Source organism: Mustela nigripes, chromosome 10 (genome assembly GCF_022355385.1).
Source record: "Mustela nigripes isolate SB6536 chromosome 10, MUSNIG.SB6536, whole genome shotgun sequence".
Classification (NCBI taxonomy): domain Eukaryota; kingdom Metazoa; phylum Chordata; class Mammalia; order Carnivora; family Mustelidae; genus Mustela; species Mustela nigripes.
This window is the reverse complement of record NC_081566.1, coordinates 16154140-16168567: the sequence shown is the minus strand read 5'-3', so window position 1 is coordinate 16168567 and position 14428 is coordinate 16154140. Positions and strand designations below refer to the sequence as shown.

Sequence of the window (14428 nt, the reverse complement as noted above, 5' to 3'; positions counted from 1 at the left end):
GCCACATACCTGCTTTTTAACCTTGGCCGGGTGTAGGCTGGCCAGCCAGTGAATGGGGGCTCACGTGTGGTGCTCTGAGTAGGGCTGCTGAGAACACTTCCTGCCGTGGCACGGTAGGAGCAGCAGGAACGGAAGAACGTGTCCCCGAGTCCCCATCCCACACTGATGCTGGCTCCCTGGGGGCTGCGGAGGCTCTTGAGGCAGGTTAGGAACACTCTGGCCTGCCAACAGAGGCGATTGCGGCCCCAGAATCTCCCTGGGAACCTTGATGGGTTGATGAGATGTGTTGGAGTGGAGGTACAGGAGAGGAGCCCTAGAAGGAGTAGGAAAACCATGCCTGGGTCCAACTTGCCCGCTTCCCAGGGCACAGACCATGTCCCAGGGAGGTCCGGGTGCACGCAGGAGCCCCCGTGCAGGAGCTGGGCCAGGTCTGAGTCACTTGCAGGCCTCAAATAAGACCTCTTTCCTCTTAACACAAAAACCGATGGCATTGCTGGACCCAAACTGTTACAAACGAGGTCCTTCCCTGAACATAAAACACAAAAACTGAAACAAGGACGTGGACAGAAGCCAGGGGAGTTCGTGTGTCTGTTTGCTAAAGGAGCACTGAAACCCAAATGTCCGAGGTCGAATGGCGCAGTTAAGGATGGGGCCGAGTCCTTGCGTCCTCACCAGCGCCATAGCCCTGTCGGGATAAGAAAGAGAAAAGGACTCAGATTCTATGGAACTTTCAGAGACTGGTGCCCAGAGGACAATGAGGACAGGTCCCCCGAAGTGGTGATGGTTAATTAATGACACTGAGGAGTCTGGGGACAAATGTGGTGACCCGTGGCAGCTGGATTCACATGCGCTTATGGGTGAGGCCCTTTGGGCCATTTTGGGTGCCAGTGACCACGGTTCCCACCACGGCGTGTTCTAGACATTGGCGTTTGGGCCCACATTTGCCACACAGTGTCACTGCCCTCTGAGGGTGTGTGCCCCTTCATGGCAAAGAACTCAGCCCATAACCACAGGACAGCCACTCCTTCCTGCCACCTAAATTACCCAAACCCCGTTGGAATATTCCATAAGAGAAGTAACCACATACCAAGTGGAAAAAAAACCCAACCACCCCGCACATTAATTCAGGTCTTGCTGCAGGTGGAAATAAGCCATAGCACTTTGTTGCAACTTAACAACTCAAGTTTGGTCCCTTAAAAATGCATCCGGAGCCTGGAGGCCAGCAGCGGGTTGCTACACGTTGAAGGCTGAGGTGCCACCCTTGGCGCCTCAGAACCTGACGTCACTGCTGTCCCCTGGGTGGTGATACCAAGTGCACACGGGAGACGGGGGTGCTGTTACTGTTCTGGCCAGTGTCGTCTTCTCAGTCCCTGAGCAGGATTCGGATCCAGACCAGTCTGCATTCCCACAGAACGGCCTACAGCTTACCCTCACTGTGCCTCCACAGGGAGACCTCAACCCCTTTGCCACAGGCCAGCAGCCAGTAGGGCTAGATCTGTACAAGCCCAGTTACTCCCGGAGGGGCTCATCATCCGCTAGGTTGGGGACAGCCTCCCTGCCGGCCTCCCTCAGGAACAAGCTGGCCAGACGCCATGTAGGGTCATGGGTTCTATGACACACATGGCCTGGGCCATCCACCCTGGGAAGGCTCAGGACCTGCTCATCAGCGGCAGCTCCAGGGGGCCCAGTAGGCCCCATAGGCCCATCGGCAGAAGCACATTCCTGACAAGATGAAACAAAAGTTACAGTCCTAGACGGTTCCTACCAACGAAAAGACACTAAATGACTGGCAGGCCTATGTAGCTATTTAAAAACACACATACATATGGATATTCCTTTGGTCCCTTTAGTCAACCCACGCTGTGGCTCCCTTGATGGGGGCCTCTGACAACAGCAGGTCCCGGAGGCCGTGCAGCATACAGGGCCCTGCCATTGGGCCAGGGAGCCCACCAGCCTTATGAGAGGTTTCCTCCGCCCCTCCCTGTGTCTGCTAGAACCTGTGATAACAAGAGCCTGCTGTTGAGGTGCGTTGGTCTCGTGGGTCTTGGACCCATAAATTACTTGAGGCAGCTGCCAGGCATCCTCCCCTCTCATGGAGACTTCTAGCCTAAAGTTGGGCCTGACTGAAAAGCCTGACCACGGAAGCCTGACAGCTTGTGGGAACATAAGACCTCAGCTGCCCCTCCTCATGTGGGTCCCCACTAATCCCACACATAAAACAGGACAGTTTCAACAAAGTTCCATCATTAAGTAAAACTAGGACAACCAAGTTCAAGCCCACGTGGGCCACAGGGGGCCAGGCAACCCCATAAACAAGTAGCTGCTCTGCCAGAGGCAGCTAACCAGCCCTAGGGGCTACCCCTCCCCCTCCCTTTACGAAGCAGGGCCTCAGTTCAAAGATGTCCCAGCGCAGAGCTCAAAGCCCAAAGCCGGGAAAAAAAAAAAAAAAGCTCAAAGCCGGGAGAGTCGTCTGGGTCACTGTGGCCGCCTCCTCCAAGGATGACCACTTTTCAGCTGAGACCAGAGAAGGCTATCCTGCCCAATGGGGCGAACTGCGTTACGATGGCTGCCCAGACAATCCCTGAGCAAGTCTCCACTACTAGTTCATAGACTCGTGGGCCGTTACAAACCAGGGAGCTGTATGCAAAGTCTCCCCCTGTGTAGGGACAGGGACTGTGGCAACAGCTTGTGGACTGGAAAAACCAAAAAGCCAACCCTATTCACCACTCATATTAATGCCTATAACAATCATTAAAAAAAATGAACAACAACAACAACAAAAACACAAACAGAACTTACGAGCTCACCTAACGTGCTTGGCAAACCGCCATGATCCCCTGTTGGGTCCACACAGGATGGAACACGAAGTCTACTTCAGATACAAAAATGGACCAAATCACAACGGCTCAGCCCCCAAAACCGAAGGCCAAAGGAAACAACAGAGTTGTTGCGTGTGACTCCTGCCCTGGATGCAGACCGAGGAATAGACTGAGCACGGCCATGTCAGCGGGCTTGGGCCTCACACATGCGGCAGATGGACCCCATTGGACCACGAGCCCCCAGCTGTGGTTTCCAGTGGTGCTCACCACGTGGTGCATCTAGACAACAACTGTTGCCGCACGTCCAGGTGGTCAACAAAGTTCCCATCTGATCACGACACCACAGTCACAGCCCAGAACAAATACAGTGCTGGACTTGCTCCTGTGACCGAGGTGGGCCCTTCGTGTTCCCTAGCACCCCAGACAGACCGGGGGCAAACACCTCAGTGAACAGCTTAAGCAACAGCTATGCAAAGGCCATAAAAAACCCCCAACTTACCAGACGATGCCTCCGCTTAAGAAAAGTCAGGGAGCAGGGGCGCCCGGCTGGCTCGGTGGCTTGAGTGGCCAACTCCTGATGTCAGCTCAGGTCCTGATCTCAGGTTCGTGAGATCCAGCCCCACCTGGGGCTCCGGGCTCAGAGGGGAGTCTGCTTGAGATTCTCTCCCTCTGCCCCTCCCCCTGCTCTCTCTCTCTTTCTTAAATAAATAAATCTTAACAAAAGAAAAAAAGAAAAGGCATTGAATAGTTGCCAGTGGGCTCTGATCCATGACGGGCGATACTTGGGGGTGGGCGGAAGGCCAGGCAGCGGCCCAGTGAGGCTGCTCTGGCAGAATCCCAACCTCGGTATAAGTGACAATTCTTTTCTCCCCCCGGGAAACGCTCTCGAGGTGTGACTTGTCACCAGCGCCACGTGGTGTCAGGGTACGGCCTCTCAGTCCTAACCTGGAGGCAACAGGTGTGTAACAACAGGGGACATCAGGGAAATGGGGGAAGAGATGAAAGATCATCAGGTCCCTTGGGTTCTCCTGGTCGTGCTGGGACCTCCGACTCGAGTGGGCGATGTTAGAAGATCTGTGAGTTCATTCAGACCGTGACTTCGCTCCCCAAGTTGGATGACTGGGAAGAAGACTCGGGTTATGCAACGGGCTTTGGATCCCAAGGAGGCAGGAGACAAGAGCATCTCCGACCTCGGGATGCACGTGGGAACGTTGACCTGTCCTCTGTTCACTCCCACGGAAGCCTCCGCGGTGCCCGGCGCCACCACGCAGCACCGGTGAAGGGCGCGGCCGTGGGAGCAGGAGGCGGGCTCAGACCATGCTTCATTTGTCATCCCAGAACAAAGATCCTTTTGTCTCACGTTCCCATTTTAATGGCTTGGCTGGTGCACGACCGCTTGGACTGTCCTCTAGACCAACAAGAATCACCAAACTCACTGGCCCAGGTAGCAATGGGCACCCGAACAGCCTTTAATTATCTGCGGGCAGGACAGGCTGGCTCTTGTGTCCTCGCCAACGCCTCTTGCTGTGGCTGCAGCACTACGGGGGAAGGAGAAGCCCTGTGCTCGGTGGGGTGGTTATCAGACTCATTGTTCAAGCTCTTCCGTTGGCTTCGGCCTGGAGCCAGAAGTTTCTGGTTGAGGACCAGAGAGGCCTGCAGAGTGAATGGGGCCTGGTTCTCCCAGGGACTCTGGTAAATGTCTCAAAATGACAGGAAGGCGCTGTGAACTCTGTTCATATGTGTCGTTCAGGGGCCCACGGTCCCAGTTCCACCTACACGTTTGAGGTAAACCATGGTCCTTCCAGATTCGATGCGCTTTGCCTGCTATTCCAGTGGCTGAGCAGGGTAGGTGGGGTGGGCTGTTGGGAAAGGCAATCATACAGCTTTTTGCCTCCTGCACAGTCTCCTAGAAGTAGCCTTGGACCTGGCACACTTCCTTAACCAAGAGATAGGGTGCTCACAGCCTGTGCTGGGCTATCAGCTCCTGTGGGAATCCATTTCCCTCCTCCAGACTCCCACGGTGTGCCCCTTTGTTCTGCTTAAGCACATGTGACCCTGGCCCTCGGGCCCAGCCCCAGCTGTATTTCAGACCCCATGGGGTGGGTCCTGGTAACTTCCTGGGGGCACATTATGGGGTCTGTGCAGTCACACCTCCCCCTTGGGCTTTGTGGAGTGCACCTGCTGGCCATGGGGAACCCATGCATAGCAAGGGGCTGGCTCCTGTGCCCTTCCTTTCCTCTCTGGCTGTAGGGAGACGCTGTCCCACTTGAGCCTGGGGTGCTGCTGTCTGTGCCCAGTGACCTCATCTCATGGCCCTGCTCTCTACCCCCAGATGCCACTTACCTGCCTTTTAACCTTGGCCTCACGTAGGCCAAGAGTGAATGGTGGAACAGTCCCCCTGCTTCACACCTTCTTCTGTGGCAGTCACCACTTCGGTTTCTGAGCTTTTCTGGGATTTTGGAGAGACTGGCTAGTTCAGCATTCACTTCAGCGGGCACTGCCCACTGCAGATCTCACCGCTGTGGGCCCACCATCCTTAGCTCCGCCGTCTACCAGTGCCAGCTACCATTTGCACATATTTGGATTCAAGGAAAAAGATATTTGGGTTTTTAACCCCCCAAGGTTCAACCTGTCATTACTGTTGTGTCTACTTAGCACCACAGTATCTGGCACGCAATGGGCACTCATAGATCTATTCTAGGAGTCAGAAGGATGTCTTAGAATCTGTAGCAATCTGGGGTCGGTCCTCTTCTGAGAATTAATATTCACGGCTCTGCGGGGGTTAAAAGCACACCAGGGGTGGCCACCAGGAGGCTCCTAGAGCTAGAGCAATTCAGGCAAGACCATGGCGGCTACTTCCACTCTGGAGGGCTAGAGAGATTCATTCCCAAGTGCCATACGTTTCCATCTTGGAAATTCATTTATTCTTCTAGATCTCTAGCTCCATTCTTCTCCAAGCTTGTATTTCTAGAAATAAATTATAGCCTCCACACCTAGTCATCGGATGGCTGCTTTTTTGTGGCCCACTTAATTGCATGTGACTTTTCTGTATGTTATTTTGCAAGGGTGATCAGAATAAGTCATCTGGGGGAAACGTTGTTTGCCATGAATTGCAGGCAAGAAGCCCATCAAGAGCAAACACAGAGTTATAATTTGCCAGGGAGCCATTCTCAGACCCATCCCCACCCGCTGGGTTCTTTTTATTATATATTCTCAAATCCTGCACGTGCTTCGTTTCCAGCACTTAACTGCGATTCGTCATGTATTGTTTTTGAAATTCTGTTTCGATGACTTTTTCATTAGACTTTCAGCTCCATGGGATCAGGGGCCATGGCTGTGCCTCCACTTCCCCCCCAGAACTCGGCACAGTGCTCAGAACGTGAAGGTGTGCTCCTGGATCGCACACACGAGTGACAAACGTCCAGGCTGTTCGGGTGTCTGGGGCGACGGCCTTTACGAGCGGAAGGGACGGCCTCTCCCCTCAGGTCCCCCGACCCTGCAGCCCGAGCGCACGTCCTCTGCGAGCCGACACGCAACTTCACGGGGACTGGCTTCTGATCTCGACTCGGAAGGTGAAAAAACGGAGACGCGACACAAACTTAATTTATAAATCAGTTTATTTACAGATTTTTATCTTTTCTTAAAGTACATTTCAGTTAACAAATCTATTTACACAGGTATACACGGGAACTCATCCCAGTTATTTTACAGATCATACTTACAAACCACACCCCAAGTCTTCTGTGCAAAGCTGCACCGGATGGGACTATTGGCTGAAAACGGCCTGATGAGCGGCTATTTACACATACACAGTAAACGGGTTTGTTTTTCATGTCTGCACAGTACAGTACACACACGGAGGCCAGGCCTCCCAGAGAACGCTTTGCAATGTGTTTACCGAGAAGGCTTTGCAAAGTCCGGAAGGAAAAGCTATTAAACACAGATAGGTTAAAATGACAGTACCTCCTTTACATCAGTTTACATTGTTTTCTTCACATTTTTATAATACAAAGATATTTTATTGAATTGCTGCACAACCAGTTCAAGATGATTTGTAAACATGTAAATTCCTACAATTTGCATTAAACATCATTGTAGTTTCTATCATTTGCTCTTTGAATTAATGTTTTCTTCACTAGTATTCTTAAGGTAGTAAAAGAAGATGTTAAGTTTGAACTTCTTGCAGAAAAGTTATGAGTCTCTAATGCTGTGCGAGGACACACTTTATTCAAGTATTGCAAAAAGCTAAGGCCACTTTTTTCAAGACAAGAAAGTGAACAAAATTGTTTTTATCAATAGGCCACAACACTCTTATGAGCATGAAATCTCTTTTGAAAGATAATTTCTCAGAGACCAGTAGTCACAGAAGGAATTTTCTTTTCTTTTGGGTAAAAGAAAAACCAATTACCTTCCTTATTAACTACTTTTGAGCTCTTCCCACTTTTCCCTAGAATAAAAATTCCTGTTTAGACCTGAAGAGGGAATCTATACCCTGTACTTGTTTAACCCAGAGGTCAGCACCCCGGGTAGCACAAATTATTTTGGACTCAGAACGAAATCTGAAGCCTCTATGTTGGTTTACTACTAAATTCTGATAGTGCTATTCTAAAAGATATTACTGCTGATGCAAAGATCTTCTTCTTAGAGGAATTATGAAGAAGGTGAAAGAGGATGGGAGCGTGGGGAGAAGGAACAAAGATTAGAAAGAGGGAGTATTTAGATTCTTGGTTAAGAGGCAGAGCTTGATTAAAAAGATCCCAGTATGGAACGAGTGGCTGGGGATCCACCGTCACCAGTCCTAATGCTAACACTAAACATCTTTTCAATTCTATCCAATAGTTAAAATAATAAGAAATCTGCTAATTATAGATTCCTCTGTTTGCTGCTACCAACCTACGGACGACCATTTCTAACAAGGAGTAAGACGGACCGACTGCTGCCTCTCGGCCAAAGCCCGGGATTCTGAAGACAGGAGACGGTGGGAGCACGCAGCGGGGGCCAATATGTGGTCCCAGCCATATCCTCACTACAGAACCCCAAGTCTGGAGACCCGACTCTACACACTTAATTAAATCTTTTTTTTTTTTTCCTTTTCTGGAATCATAATGTCATAAAGAGTAAAGATTAATCTTCTTATTAAAAATTGATTTAGGTCCAAATAATGAGAATGTAGAAAAACAACCTATATTCCTATTATATTATTTTCATATTCACTTATAAAAAATTTATAGCAGCTGTAAAGTTTCAGTATCATAAGGACAATGTAATCCTACAAACAGCCAGAGGGTGTAGACAAGATGTTTTTCTGTCTTCCAAATAACACGAACTAAAAAGAAAGGCCTTTGCTTTTCCCTGGCCAATGTGAAAACAACATCTCCACACTACTGGTTAATAACCCCAAGAAACCCTAGCTTCTCTTAGTCGATCTGCTCATTATGGCTACAAGACTAGAGCTCAACAGCAAAAGCCCAGAAGAAATGCTGGCAATGCATCAATCTGTGCATTTCCCGAGACCCAATCACCACATTTCAGTGCTTTCCTTATTCGTCAAGAGCTATCATACCAGTCATTGTGCAAAATGCAAATATTCCAATGATTATTTCGGTAAGTTTCTCATAATGACAAGATGAAACCAAGGCGGAATGGCAGTGTGCATAGTGAAACATCTGAGACGCAAAGGCAGGTTGGGAGGAAAGTTGCAGAAATGAACGAACGTGCACACTTAAAGATTATACCATCTTTGGGGTTTTTCTAACATATTTTGAAGCTATAACATTCCAGGATATTTGCAAAAATGAATCCAGTGGATGGATGTCTTATTATATCATGCTTCTAATCAGGACCTTCAATATTAAGGCATTTACATTCACGCCTAAGATTTTCCACATTCTTCTAGATTACTTGAAGGACAGGACTGATTAAGAGAAACCAGTCAAGAAGGCAGGGTACTGAGGTCCCAGAGAGCATCACATATGCTCTAATGCAGCAGCTGGAGTCTCTGTATTTGTTTTCAGGTACAGGTAATAGTTGTGAGAAGCAGTGATGCAAGAGAGGCAGAACTGAGTTTTACAGTGTCTTGAAATAGCTTATTCCATTCCTGCTACAGCAGGTGATCTTGGAAAAGCTCATCTTCTTTTCACGGAATTAAACTGCCTTCTTCGATATGTGTATGGGTTTGTTAAAACCGTAGATTTCCTGTGCAAAAGACTAAGAACCACAGAAGCTTCAAGACGGAAGTTTTACTATTACAAGAAGAATCTTTCACTTCTGAATAGGGACACACATTTTCAACTTAATAATTGATCTCAGAATAAATTTTAAAATGTTCCATCGCGTAGAACAAGCACACAAACAATAGACAATATCTTTTTGTCTTTGGTGCACACACTCATTTCCTAAATCATTCAAGTAACAGCGTCTCTGACTTCTTGGGGAGAGATGGGAGTTGAAAGTTTGAAGGCCAAAATGAATGATTTCCATTTCTGCCATGCCTGGATGCCTGAGATGGTCCTGAGATCTGTGACTCTAGGAGCAGCTGGTAGAGGTTCAGAAGGAGTAAGAAAAGTGCAGGGAGAGAAGAAGGGGTAGAAGAACCAGCCCTGCATCTGTCCTTTGGGTCCAGTCTTCAGTGGGGGGCATTCTTCGTTCTCATGCCCAAACAGAGAAAACTAAAAATAACGCAAAGGTTTAAATTCTTTAGATGGTGCTCAGAAAGCAGGGCTACCATGGATTTCTGTTAACTCGACAGTCCACTTGGTGCTTCTCAACTGCAGTAATGGAAGAAAATGGTCTTCAAAAAGAACTGAAATGAATTCCAGAATGTGAAATAGGCACACGTTCTTAGACTTGCCTATTTGGAAGTGGTGAGGGGTTTAATACTGTTTGGAGACTATAATGTCCATTTATGACTTTCATGGTGTAGACCAGGGTTACTTTTCAAAAAATGGTAGGACACAGAATTCTATATACCTCTCCTGCCCGACTTCAGACTCAACGAAGTGTTAGCCTCGTCTCAGCTAAGAGGTAAGTCTGGTGTTTTCAGCCCGCATCTGAGACCCAGTAGGGGTGGTAACAAGAGGTGGAGGATTATACTGTGTGTCAACGTCAGGAGTGCAGCCCTGCCCACCGAAAATCACCAACTAATCCAGCAGACAGTCTCTAAAGGCAAAGGCTGTCCTACCAGATACACCGCACTGTCCCATGAACTCCGAACCAGCAGTCTTTAAGGAAAGGTAACAAGTCCAGAAGCACTCTTGCTATGATGGAGATGGGGGTGTGTATCAGGAGGCAGAAAGGCCCAGGACTCATGTTAGCACTCAGTGTTCGGTTTATTTGCAAGATGTCACACAAGTAGCATTCTCCCCTGTTTCTCAGTGATCTGATTCAGAACATCAATAGTATCTCTGATCAAGGTCTCAAAGATCCCGTCGGCTAGCTGCATCTTCACACACAACTCATCCTCGTCATAGTTCACCCACTGTGCCTCCTCCTCATGGAGCTCCTGGACCTAGGATTTAGAGAACAGGAAGGTTAGAAAATTACTGTCACATAAAAGCTAGGAAACTGACTGTATTGATATTATCATTGTATAATTCATATTAATCATATTTCCATCCCATTCCCATGAGAATACAGCCCAAGGCAATCAGAGAAAAAGGTAGTTTATATGATTATCACTACCCCTTTTAAAATTGCAAGAAGTTTGAAAAGACTCAACTGACGAATAAAAGTGGCTTCAAACCTGTCAAAATGGAATCTGACAATATTCCAGCATTTTATAGATATTAAGGTTTACAAGCATATTGTTGTCTATGACAATATAGGCGAACATGTGTAAAGATTTAAGGGGGAGAGAAGCATGTAAATTATTAGATATATGGATTTACAAATATAAAATGCATATATCCAAAGAAAACACTGAATGTGATTCTAGAGTATTATAAATAAATGAATGAAGTTTAAATATTCATTAGAGTATTTTAAAAATACATTGTTGTTTGTTTATGATTTTATTTGTCCAAGATTTTTTGCTTGTTTATAATTTCTAAAGACTGCTTGTAAAAACACGTAAGAGATGTACAGAACACAATGAGACTGTGTGTGGCACAGAGGCCAGGAGCAGAAAGTGGACTGTAAACCCCAATCTAGTGAGGAATTCAGTGAAGTCAAACTGCAGCAACAGAGGGTCTCTAACCAGAAGTCTAACTTGGCGAAAAAGCCACGTGACCACAAATGCTGGGCTTGCCCTGATCATAGTCTCATCTTGAAAAAGGTAGAGGAAGCAAAGACGGGAACAGTACTCTGCTTCCTGTTAGGAGTAAATGAGAAAACTCTTGGAGGAGAGAGAGAGAGCCCATGGCCCTGGGGTCTGAGAGCAGGAGAAGGAAGAACAGCCTTGTTCGACAGGTGCCCCTGGCCAGGGATGACAAATACATGACACGGTGGCTGCCTCATGCTCTCTGGGGGAGGGGGGTGTTTGAAGGATTTGCCAAATAGCCATTTCCTTTGTTCCCTAACTTATGATCCATGAACAGATATGCCACCAAAAAGGGCTCCGTGGCCAAATAACGTTTCAGAAAACCCGACCTGGGAGGTTCACCTTGTACATCAGCTTATTAAATAGAAGTCCACCAGTAAAGAAACTTGTTTAATTCAGAGTTTCTATATTTATTTGATCAAAGAATCATTCTGTATGGCTGTGTAAGGAATGTTATTAACCTACCAAGGAACTGGTGATGCTCTCCTGAAGGATGCTGTAAGCAACAGCCTAATGCCACACTTCTCACACTTCTCAGTTTTGAGGGAGAACCGTGTTCTGGGAAAGCTAACAGGGTTGTCCCCCAAAGCTTTACTATCCCCATGAATTTTGTCCAAAGTTGCCCGGCTTTCCTTTTTAGAGGTTTTCTCTGCCTTTAACATTAAACCTTTTCTTTGAGCAAATTCCTCCCCACTGACAAGATTCAGGAAGCACAGTCCTGACGAAATCGGTGGTGGTCTCACAGGAGCATACAGGCTTGGGACAAGATCCGCGGTCTCGGCGCGCAGACGATGGGCCTCACTGTGCCGTGTGAGGTTTAGCAAAAGCTTTGCTCCTCCTCAGAGCAAGAACCGCTTTTCTCTCAGCTGGTGAGGACCAACATCATGCTTTCCGTTTTGCTTTGGCCATCCAAAAGCACAAAGCCCAACTTCGAACTGCAAATGTAGCAATCAAGGGGTTCTCACGGCCTGCCGATGTGCCTCCATCTTCTTCCGTTCTGGGTCCTGAAGCCTCTTCTGTCTTATCCCACACTTCCCTTGCTCTTACCCACGCATCATATACGCATGCTAAGTTAATATATAGCATATAAGTACATTACATTAAAAAGTCTAATTTTAGACTAATGTAATTTTAGTCTAATGTAATTACATTACATTAAAAAGTCTAACTTCATTTTCTTTTATTTTGACAGGGTATGAGGCGGGTAGGAAAGAAATGTGGCCAGATTTCAGCAAGCATAGGGCTTGCAGACAGGACGGGGAAGCAGAAATAGGTCAGTGAAATGGATTTGTGCTTTTTTGATTAAAGGACAAAATTACCACCAACCTACAAGGAAGTTTCTGACTGAAAGACTCAGGAGCTTTTTCCTCTGTGCTCCCAATCCATCTTGCTGGTATTTCATTATTCGGCAAAACTGTACTCTCTGTTTCCCAGTGACAAGGACCGTGTAAATAGAATGGGTTAAATATCTGGCACATGGATTTTTTTAATGAGTGCTAAAAAGCTGTATCCAGTTCATCATTTTTGGCCATGACTTGGATGAATTTTAGAAGTAATCAAGGTTGAGAGAGAGAACTATGTTGGAAGAACGCACTCAAAAATGTATTGGTATTTTGGACATTGGGGAGGGTATGTGCTATGGTGATTGCTGTGAAGTGTGTAAACCTGGCGATTCACAGACCTGTACCCCTGGGGCTCATAATACATTATATGTGTATAAAAAAATAAAAAAAAATTTAAAAAATGTATTGGTAGTTTGAAACAAAGGGCCAAATTTAACAAGATGATGGAAGAAAAGAATAAGGTCCTGTACTTGGGCCCCCCAATAACTACAAAAGCCCTCTGGTTTTGAGGTTTTCCCAAGTTTTTCTGAGTCTCATGAGACTCATATAGTCAAAAAACAAATGTGGTTATAAGTTGCATTAACAGAAAAAGAGAGGAGGCTCTATGACTGCACTAATAAATCAATAGATCAAGTATCACATGGTTAATCTGAGCATGGTATCTAAAGGGGGACACTGAAAAAAGTTAAGATGAAAATGTTGAAGGAACTTAAAAATACTATCAGACAAGAGCACAGAATACCAACATTTAACAGGGAAGGAAAGACTTAGAAGAACATGGGAGCTGCCTCAAAGGCATCAAGAAAGAATTAAAATTATTATAAAACCCCAGAGCTGTGGAAATAAGTTCCAATTAGTTATATTAAAACCTTTTTAGGCTTACTATGAGAAAGAACTTTCCAACAGTAAGCAGAAACTCAAGAGCTATCTACCTCACACCTTATCAGATCTTAGGCTGTACAGGAGAGTCAGTCATTAGCTGGATGCTTTCACTCCAGGATTTGTCCTTTAAATGCAATTCTACCTACAGGAGAGAGATTTTCCAAGGCTACTGTGTATAAAGGATATACAAAAGTTGGTCTAACTTCTTGTCATTCATTCCACACATACACACTTTGAGGATGCATGGTTAAGAATAGTCTGACATATTCTTAGCTCACCTAAGTTACAAACTCATCGATGTCCTTGTGAAGTGGTAACAGGACAGTGAGTGGGAACTGGAGCTGATTTCTTTTTTTGGCTAATGGAGGCCTTTCTGTCCAAAAAACATTCTTTATATTTTACTCACATCAAATAATGCCACAGATACATGGATAGTTAGACTGATTAGGGACCTTCCCGGTCCGAGCAAGGACAGCTCAATTACACATTTTCTTTCTCTCTCTCTCTGTTTTTAAGTAGGCTCCATGCCCCATGTGGAGCCCAGTGTAGGGCCTGAACTCACCACCCCGAGATCAAGACCTGAGCTGGGATTAAGAGTCCCTAAATTATTCTGCATGTTCATTCGGAGGAAGCAACTGTGTATCATGAAACGCTGAACACAGAAGTCTATCGCGTCACAAGTGCTAAGGTTCCGTCGGAGGGCACCCGACCGCGGTGCAGACACGGCCCGCGCCGCCGCAGGAACGCCGCTCCCGCAGCCCCTCCGTGCTCCTCTGCATCATCCCATTATCTCTAGCGAATTTTTCCTATGAGCATATTTCTTTCAAGCTACAAGACCCCTACCTTGTCACCATGACCCCCTCCATCTTTCACTTTACCAAAAAAAACCGCCTTTGAAATACCCACTTTTGCTCTCACTAATCTCTCATTCCCTCTTGAAAGCTACTGAAACCCAGCGTTGACCTCACACATCCCAGATTACTCACATTAATGTTAAGATCAGTCAAGACCTACGTATTGCTAAATGCCACGGTAAATCCTCAGTTCTTATTTTACCTGACCAATTAGCTATAGCCATGCAGTTAATTCCTCCTTCCTCCTGGAAACGCTTTCACCTGGCTTCCAAG

The 14428-nt window shown here is 46.7% G+C and overlaps 1 protein-coding gene across 1 annotated transcript in view; it reads right to left on the bottom strand.

Moving 5' to 3' along the window:
• Positions 1–6418: 6418 nt before the first annotated feature.
• CEP350 (centrosomal protein 350) overlaps positions 6419–14428 on the bottom strand; it is a 132430-nt gene continuing 124420 nt past the window's right edge. Inside the window, 1 exon segment of the mRNA XM_059412706.1 lies at positions 6419–10326. Coding sequence (XP_059268689.1) covers positions 10162–10326 — 165 coding nt within the window. The 3' untranslated portion in view covers positions 6419–10161.